Genomic DNA, 10,173 nt, shown 5'->3' with positions numbered 1-10,173 from the left:
CATGATAGGCCCCTTATTGTGAGCGTTCTATAACCTCAGTAATAGTGTCAGGCCTTGGGTTCTCCCACTGAGGTGGACCCCACTTTGGCCTGTCACTGGACCTTCCTTTCCTCAGGCTCATCTCCATTTCTATCCCTATACTTCTTTAAGACAGGAACAATATGGGTCAGAATTGTGTCTGTGGGGTGGCAAACCCATCACATACTTGATAATCTTGCTGTAGGTGGGTTCAAAAGTCCCTCTCCTTACTGTCAGGTATTTCATATAAGGTCCCTTCCTTTAAGTCCTGGGATTCTCTCACCTTCCAGGTCTCTGGTGCACCCTGGGTTTCCCCAAACCTCCTCTCTCCTGAGGTTGCCTGTTTACATTCTTTCTGCTGGCTCTCAGGGTTTCAGTCCTTTTCCTTCAGCCAATACCAGACCCTGATCCCCTCTTCCCCCAATTTCCCCCACCCTGTCCACTTTCCTTCCCAGGTCTCTCCATTGCTCCTCATTGTGTCTTTTCACATAAATGTAAAGAGCCTTATATTGTACGCACAATTTGATATGCATAGTCCCTTTAATAAAATATTTCTTTTTTGTAATGTTATCTGACATTCTTATATCTGCCCAGTACATTTTAAAGCTATTCCAAAGTACAGCGCTTCTGTGCTGTCACTGTACTTCATACTGCTAATATTCATGCTTGTTTCTCTTTTCAAATGAGTGCCTTCTATTGCATCAGGAATCGATGATATTCTAAATCTCAACAGAAACAATTTACCATTTTGTTGATATTTTATATTCCGTTGCTGAAAAAAAAAAACACATACCAATCAAAAGAAGCTTGTGAGGAAAGTGTTTATTTACTTATGTACCTTGGTCACAGTATATTGAATGAAGCCAAGGCCTGAAATTGGATGCTGGAACTCCATGAAAGCATGAGGGAAAATGTGGATTACTGGCGTTACAACCATGTTGTCTTCAGACCTTTATCTTATAACTCCAAAAACATCTTGCCTAGAGTTGGTAGTGTTCACAGTCAGTATGGTCACCTTATATTAATCATTAATTAAGTTCATGGTTTACATACAAAACTGCAGGTCAGGATGATGGTAGCGTTTTCACAATTAAGATTCCTAGTTCTCAATATCTTCAAAATTGTGTCTTAATGAATTATACCATGTTTGTAAGTTCAAATTTGTATATTATTTAAATTTTTATAAGATTAAGTACTACTTTTGTTAAGACAAAGAAAAATATGTTGAGTATCATCTAATATTTTCATACTATGAATATTTTAATAACAAAATTTATCTTTGTACTTCTGTATAAAATTTGAATCTGGTCTAATTAAAATAACATAACATTTTGGGACAAAGATACACATTAGCAACCCTGCACTAGAAGCCAAGATGGAGAAAACCTCCACAATCACCATGACCCTCCCGCTGGTGCTTTGGTAGACAGGGAGGAAGGTGATCCAGACACTGCAGAACACCAGCATGCTGAAAGTTAGGAACTTGGCTTCATTGAATGTGTCAGGAAGGTTCCTAGCCAAGAAAGCCAAAGTGAAGCTCACCAGAGCCAAGGAGCCCAAGTATCCCAGGACAATGTGGAAGGCAATGACAGAGCCTTTATTGCAAAGAATGACAATCTTCCCATGTTCAGATTGTATATCTCTGTCAATAAAGGGAGGAGATGTTACCAACCAGAATCCACAGAGAACAAGTTGGATTAGGGTACAAATGGGAATGACCAATTTAGGTGCCCCTGTTACCAACATCCCTCTCATTCTTCTTCCTGGAGTAGTGAGCTTGAAAGCCATGAGCACAGTTATTGTTTTGGCCAACACTGCAGAAACAGCCACAGTGAAAAATACTCCAAATGTGGTCTGCTGCAAGATGCAGGTGACCTGGTCGGGATGTCCAATGAAGAGCAGCGAGCAGAGAAAGCAGAAGACTAGAGAGATGAGCAAGATGTAGCTGAGAATGCGGTTATTGGCCTTCACAATGGGAGTATCATTGTACTTCACAAATGTGACGAGGACTAGAATTGTGATGGCTGTGAACGACAGGGCCATGCAGCCTAGAGCCATCCCCAGTGGATCTTCATAAGCCAGAAATGATACAGTTCTTGAGAGGCAGTAGGTTTGCTCTATGTTGGCATACTTATCTTCTGGACACCTCACACACTGTTCCATATCTGCTGGCAAATGAAAATAACCCCTTATAAGTTATCATAATTACATAGGTAATAATTTTATATTTGTGTTATTCATAGGAAATATTAATAAATAATTTGTTGTTGAGCATCTATTCCATTCCTTTTTGCTGTAGAACCACGAACTTAAGATTGCTCTGTATTAACCTATGTTTGTGATTGAACAAAACATCATCGTATGAAGTAGAACAGAAAAAAATAATTATTAAATAAAAACAAAATATGATGACTAATAATAATAATAATAATTTCAGATTATTTAATTCCTCCAAACATAAATGCACTATTCACAGACACGGGTAGTATGCAGACATCTTTGTTGATACCAGTTGATGAAGTGCATCATGTATTTTGTTTTCTTTGTGGGTATGCCATTTGTCTGTATACATACATAGGAACCAGAACATACAATTACTCATGCAAGTACTATTTGCATAAAGGAATATTTTCTTTCTTGAATTAATATGCCTCATATACATATACATGTCCCTCTCATTGTTTTACAATTTCTTTCTTCATAAATACAAACTCCAAGATCCATGTCATAAAGGCTATGGTTGTCCATATTCATCCCTCTTTCCTTAGAGAGGGAGTGATTGACGATAAGCAATATCCCATCTGTTGCTGTATTCTTCAAAACTTCATTCTTGTTCTAACTCTTTAACAGGAAATTATTAATCAATTAAGCCATCTAAGTTCTTAAAATATATTCCATTAAACAACAAGTGTTACCCTGAGCATCCAGTCTTTGTCAGGGACTAAGCTGTGTGATGGAAGGAAAGATTATGGACTGATCAGCTAGTCAAGCTTACCTGTACAACGAATCAAAGAAAAATAAACCTGTTAATAGATTATGCCTAAAATGTTTCTTTTAAAAATTGTTACACAGGTATGTCCCCCTAAAGATTTTCTATATAATATAAAACCAGTAACCATCATATTGTGAGAAAAAACCTTGCTTGAAGAAGATATTGTAAATTATTTGCTGGGTCCAAACGAAGTGGGTATTATTTAACTGATTAAGTTCTGAAACATGGAGATTTTAGGTCTTCAGTTTGCATTTAGGCCATATTGTATTCCTAGTTTGGAAATACAGGTATTCAAATTCAACAATTTTTCTCCTGCATGCAAGCATGTACCTGTTTCATTGGAAACCTCATTTTCTGGGCATTGAACACAATCAAAGCAGGAGTCTACTGTTTCTTTCTGATGAATTTTCCTGAATCCTTCAGTACAGGCAACACTACACACAGAGGATGGAACCTGAGGAAGTGAATAAATATTATATAATATGCGTGTGAGTGAGTGGGTGTAGGTCATACATTTGTCAAATGAACAATTACCCATAGACTGATACATGGGACACTAACAGATATGACTATACACATTCTTCTGATATTCCTTGTTCTTCTGTATTACTTAAAGGTATCATGCACATTATTATTTTCTATTTCCCTGCAATGCACTGAATGTCATACAATATTTACTATATCCTGTAATATTATATATGTAACATTCAGGTTGTAGCAATTTAAATTTTTTTCTTCCTAAACTGATCAATCCAAAAGAATGTTTATGTGACACCTGCTTTTCTCTCATGATTTATAAACTACAAAAAAATTAAAAAGTAAAAAAGAATAGTGAGCTGTATAGGGGGAAAAGTTAGGGGAAATGGGTAAATCTAAGAAGAGTAGTTTGATGACTATGACCAAAATAAGTTAGGTAAGACTCCCATAAATTTAACAAAGTTTTCCTAAGTGTAAAAGAACTTGAACACACTATCCCTTCCCCTTTCTCCCATGGGTCTATGAGGGAGCTCCCCCACCCAACCACTCCTGTCTCACCACCCAAGCATTCCCCTCTGCTGGGGCATGAAGCCTTCACAGGACTAAAGGACTCCCCTTCTACTGATGCCAGATAAGGCAATCCTCCACAAAGGAGGGGAAAACAGGATGTTGGATAACATTTGAAATGTAAATAAGTTTTTTTAATCCAAAATATATAAATAAAAAAAAAACCTTGAATCTGGAGAAGCAATTAATTTAATGAATACATGCTATAGTTAAGTAGGCTATACATTAGTTCACACAGAATCAGAAATTTCCATGGGTCATATATAGTTACAAAATTTTAATTAATTATATGTAAATATATGCTATATTATAAATTTATCAAATTTATTCATGTATTGTGGTTGAATTGGCATATGGGTGCTTTTGAACATGAAATCCAGAGGACATTAATCGTTCTATGCCCAGATTAACATGAAGTTAAGAGTTATCAAATATTGATGATTTTAACTAAGAATGGCCTTTTGAAAGAGTAGCAATTGGTGTTAAACACAGAGTCTCATATTTAAAAATCTACATATCCTGAAAAATTAAAATTATGGTATACCCACTGATGTTCCTCCCATGGCTCATTCCAAACCATCAAATATATGAAGTTGTTGACTCTTTGGAAAGCATGGTATATAGCTTCCTATTTTCACTTTTAATCCAAGGCCTTGTGGAAAATTCCAAATGATGAAAATATCATACTCTGTACACTGATTTTCCCTATTCTTCATGTTCACCAGTTCTCCAACAGGGTTTGTAAATACCCTCGTTTTCATCAAGGAAGACACCTAGAAGAGATTCATGCTTACATATGCATATCAAAAAAGGTAATGCCAAGTTGAGAATTTTCCCTTTTTTCTTAATGATTGTCAGAAAAGACAGCTATATTGAAATAAACCTGTGTAGTAAAAAACTGTACACAATTGATAATTGAAAATTTATATGCTTCATATTAATATTTGATGGTAAAATGTTCTAGAAAAAATGATTACCAGATAGCAAGTAACATGGTGTGTTTGTGCTTGTGTGTGTGTGTGTGTGCCTGTGTGAACATGTTTGTAAAAAATAATTTTAAAAAATGAAGCCATGTATGTGAGAATGAAGGGGAAGTCTGAATGACTGAATATTGTGAAAATAAAAAAGTTGGAGTTTATGTACATACAGTGTACACATATAAAATGAACATAAACTTAAGAAAATGGGAAGTCTTAATCATTTATGTTTTTGTAAATTGTTAATTTAAGTGAATAACTATTAACCACAGCCCATGTATCAATTTTTGAGACACTATATTTTAGAAAAATATTCAGTCTTGTCATCACTTAAGACTTTTATGATAAAACTCTTGGCTCCTATTTTAATTTTGAACTCATTTGGTGAAATTTTGAGAAACATTTTCACAAAACTCACTGATATTCATATAAATGTATTGCCTCCTATTAAATATTATCTTTGTACATGATATGCATCCATGTAAAAGAATCATTAGGGACTTTTGCAGTATAGAAATCATTGCACTGAGAGAATAATCTCTAACAAATGTACAGTTGTTTCTCTGGTTCCATTTAAAAGATCACATTGATATATATAAGCATAATGAAATGTAAGTCTTTACCTGCTGACAAGCAGTGAAATGTCTTTTGTGTTCTGCCTTTTTCTGAGACTCTACTTGTTGAAGAATGTGTTCATGGTAGGTGTGGGCCGCAGCATAAACAGCATTGTACAGATTGTAACCTTCATCACTCATGGCCATATCATAGCTGTGCAGTGCTGTCCATTCCAATGTGTTGTTGAACATAATATGATGCATTTTAATGCTGTTCTTGGAGATTGAACAATTAAAATAATTCCATTCCAGTATAGTATGAGAAATATCTTTTAGGTATTTGACTGTGTTCATTGTTTGCATAAAATTCCTTAATTTAGGAATCTCAACTCTGTGGTGTGCAAAAGTAATAGTCCCATGGAAAAGGTTAAGTGTGAATTCTTTTTTATTTGTGATGACATCCCATTGTGAGGTTGTGATCCAGATTCTCTGAGCACCTAACTCTTCCCATCTTCTAAAGCTGACTTCTAGAGTAGAGTTCATTTCACCATAAATGATAACAACCTTTGCTGAAGATGTCATAATTTGGTTATCATATATTGTAGCTCTTGTCATGTATACCTACATGTTTTCTGGGATCATATTAACAAAAGCTAAACAGATCCCATGCATTTGGCTTTCTTCTCTTAAATCTGAGAGAAACTGAATACCCTGATCATCATCTGAGATGACCATTCCTATCCAAGTCCATCTAAAATGAAACATCAAGGAGACCATGCCACGTGATAAATGTGTGTCCTTGGTGGCTACTTGATGGACATGGGGCAGCCGGTCATGGTCGCGTAGGTTAGGATTAAATGGTCCAAAGAAAACCTAAAGGATATAGAAGACAGGATGAAACTTCCAGTGAGGAATATGATTATTAGGATATTTGGACTCATATACATGTAACGCTACTCACCTTCCAGAACTCTAGATAAGAACAGTAAGATTGTACTATACACATTATGTATTATTCCTATTAGATTCTTGACTATTCCTGACAAGTCTAAAATTCCTAGAACACAATTTTCCTGTATGCACAGTACATCTATGAACTGATTATTTAATTCATATATATATAATGTGTATGTATGTGTGTGTATTTGTGTAGCAGCACACCCACAAATGCATTCTTTCCAAGTTTTCTTGTAGGCACCTGTAAATGTAATTTAATGTTCTTAACCCATTCAGTGTCACAATTTCTTACCAGTGGCATTGAAGAATGCATTGCCAGTTTTAAGGATGTTTTCCATGATGGTTGTCAGACCTATCATACATGAATCATCTAGATAACAGAAATAATTAAAAAAATTCATATGTCCTTTGATTTGTGTATATTCTTGATCCAGATTTTTCAATAAATCATGACAGTTTCCACCAATGATGGAGAACATCAAAGTCATGTTGGGTAAAAGATTAGGATTCTTGTTGATCTCATCGGTAGCAAAAAACATTACCAGAAGAAGCTCATATTCACTTGCTGCAATTCTAAAACAAGGCATAGTGATGATAAGGGGGATGTTTGAAATATGAAATTTCAAATACTGTAAGATTTGTAATATGAGATATGTTAAATCTGCCTCCCAAGTGCGGGGATTAAAGGAGTGAGCCACCAAAGCCCGGCCAGACTAATTATTTTAGGATATATTATATTTAATTTTATTTATCCATTTCAAGATATATATACAAAATGACACGTTATACCATATGACCAGAATATTATCCTTTAGGGTGTTGTACACATCAAGTTAATGTTACCTTTTAGTGTGTTCTTACTATTTCTATTTTGTAAAAAAAGTTTCAACACTCGTTCCCTCATAATCTGCAGCCACAAATGATAAAATCTCACTCATTGGATCTCAGACCTAATACCCACATTGACAACAGGTTCTTTTCCACAAGAAGTACTATGATTCTCATAGATTTATCTTTACAGACCTCAGATGTAGAGATTAAGGCCAGAATTTTCCCTATGTATCAAGGGCACATGACATAGGATGAATGGAAAGGAATTGTGAATAAATATTAACTACTAAATAATTTTAAAATTACTGAGTAATTAATAGAAATATTGACCTTGTATCTGATTGTGATAATAAGCCAAATCTGTGCTTGTGCATTTGTGTAATTGAATAAAAAGATTAGTCTGGTAATTGAATATAATCTAGCATTCTTTATCCACATTCAGTATCAAATTCAGGATTGCAGGAAGAGGCTCATTGAAAGACTATTTTATGAAGGAAAGTATATGTATATTCACAAGTATATAAGTAATGTTATACATTTAGCCAGATATAGTAGACCAACCCATTCACAAATATTTCAATGAAATAATGCATGTTCATCTGTTGGAAACCAGAATTAGGTAACACTTTTACGAAGGCATTTAGATGCATGATCATAATGAGGTGTTGGCAGACAATTGAATATAGGCAGTGATGCAGTCTATTCATATTGAGTTCTTGACAAAGGAGGGAATTGTGAATTCAAGGCATATGAAAAGATATCTTTCAACATATATTATCAACGAAGACTCAAGAGAGAGAATCCAGACCTTCACATTGTCCAGCATTGTGAACTGGAGTATAATTGCACTAAAACTATACTAAACTGTGACACATTTCGAAGTATTAAAATAGTGATTGATATAAAAATTCGTTTTCAGGGGTTCTTCAAGTTACATGGTGAGGAAGAAAACAGAACCCACAGTTTCTGTATACAGCTAAATATTTCAAACTAGTGACATTGATACATTAAATAAAGTTAACGACTTACCTAAAATTTGAAACTAAATTTAAAAAATTACTATTAGTATAAGATTTTTCAGTTTCCCAAAGGTAAAAATGACATTCCCTTTGCAAATCTCCATCATTATCTTCACTATTCTTTATCCTCCAAAAGCAGCTTGGTTCAGTCAAACAGCACAAGATGAGAGAAAACTTCAGAAACAAAAATGAAATAGTAAAAGCACAGACCTTCTTCATGTCTGCTAGGATCTAAGATGGACCTGTTGTGAAATCCGTTTCTGATGTAGAAAAACATCACACACACAGTTACACCTATGTGTCTGTTTGAATGGTACTGCTGTCTGGAGATCCACTTATTATATTCACAGTTCCTTTCCATCCCTCCTATTGCAGGCTCCCTAGATACATAGGGAAAATTCTGGCCTCAGGCTCTACATCTGAGCTCTGAAATGTTTTCATCAACATATTTTTGAAAACATGTTTTGAGATCATGTTTTCTACCCTCAGGGGTCATGACTGCATTCATGTGCATAGCATAAATCCCAAGGACAATCTTCTCCTGCATGGCTCAGATGAGACTATGTGTCAAGAGCCATTATGTACGAACACAATGGATTTCATCAGAAGTTCCATACTGTGACAGAAGTTGAGAAGGTCATAAAAGTTCCATATCATTCAGATGTTGAGTTTAGTCATGGAACATTATGTAACACATTGTCTAGTTTAGGGAAGGGCCATCTCACATGCAACATTGGGCGCCTGGATTTGACCATGCTCTCGGTTGTTCATATACTATTGTATGCTACTCATGTATACACAATCTCCTCAAACTTCCTGTGATTCCTGCCATCTGTAGAACATGTCAATATGCTAAATCCAAAAATACCTGGATTTTAAAGATTCAACACCCATCTGGTCTAATATCAGTACCTGTGCAGACATTCACTGATATGCTGAACTTTTCCTGATAATCAGCCCCTGGCAGTCAATGACATTTGATGAAACATTTCTTTGATTGATGTATGTTCACACCTCATTAAGAAGTTAGAGACTAATTTCATATATTTTGCTCAAGGGAAAGAATTTAGGTGTCATTTAAGAGGTAGAATTTTATTGCTAATGCTGGTATATACCTCATACTTTTCATTTATTTCTACTTGGCATTTGTTTTGAAATATTTGTATTTAGATTACATTTCAATAACATAGATGTTAGCTGCTAAGCTAATTTATGTAATTTGGTTAGATTGCAATGAGTGACAAAGATGAAGGATTGATTTGATTTGTTATTTTTTAACTATCTTATGTTTTTGTTCAAAATATCCATACTGAATTAAGTGAGTCTTAAACTTCATTTTTGGAACGGTTGGTATGTCACTGGATTATAATAAAATCCTGCTATGGAATTTATTTTACTATCTTTGTTACTATGAATAAACATTTGTTTCATAATTTGGATGAATTACAACTATTTCAGTGCAAATTTGTTTCAGTACAAACCTATAGACTGGGTAAATTAAGTGTTCTGTTGTCATATTCTATAATTGTTATATACCTGGTGCTAATAACATGTAAAATTAACTGGGAATGTGCATGGAGGCAGACTCTTCACTACACTGTGACTGCTATTGAAATGCCATTATGGACTGTAGCAGTCTTTTGGAAGTCATTTGGTGCACATGAGCAATGGACTGGGATCCATTCCATACTCATTAAAACAAGACTACAGGTCAAACATTCAGGTCTTTAATTATCTTGAATTTGGGTTTGCTCAGATTTAGAAGTGAGGCTCCATGTGCT

At 34.9% G+C, this 10,173-nt stretch overlaps 1 protein-coding gene across 1 annotated transcript; it reads right to left on the bottom strand.

The window, feature by feature from the left end:
- Window positions 1–843: 843 nt before the first annotated feature.
- Window positions 844–8,672, bottom strand: LOC147000019 (vomeronasal type-2 receptor 116-like). The gene is given in 7 exon segments (XM_085834339.1): window positions 844–2,186; window positions 3,341–3,464; window positions 4,603–4,827; window positions 5,655–6,458; window positions 6,835–6,886; window positions 6,888–7,115; window positions 8,403–8,672. Coding segments are annotated over 7 exon segments (2,550 nt in total). The 5' UTR covers window positions 8,612–8,672; the 3' UTR covers window positions 844–1,278.
- Window positions 8,673–10,173: the final 1,501 nt, after the last annotated feature.

The sequence above is a fragment of the Mus caroli genome, unplaced genomic scaffold, assembly GCF_978045245.1.
Source record: "Mus caroli unplaced genomic scaffold, Mus_caroli_1 scaffold_22, whole genome shotgun sequence".
Classification (NCBI taxonomy): Eukaryota; Metazoa; Chordata; class Mammalia; order Rodentia; family Muridae; genus Mus; species Mus caroli.
Note: the sequence above shows the minus strand (reverse complement) of the source record. Positions and strands in the feature narration are given on the sequence as shown.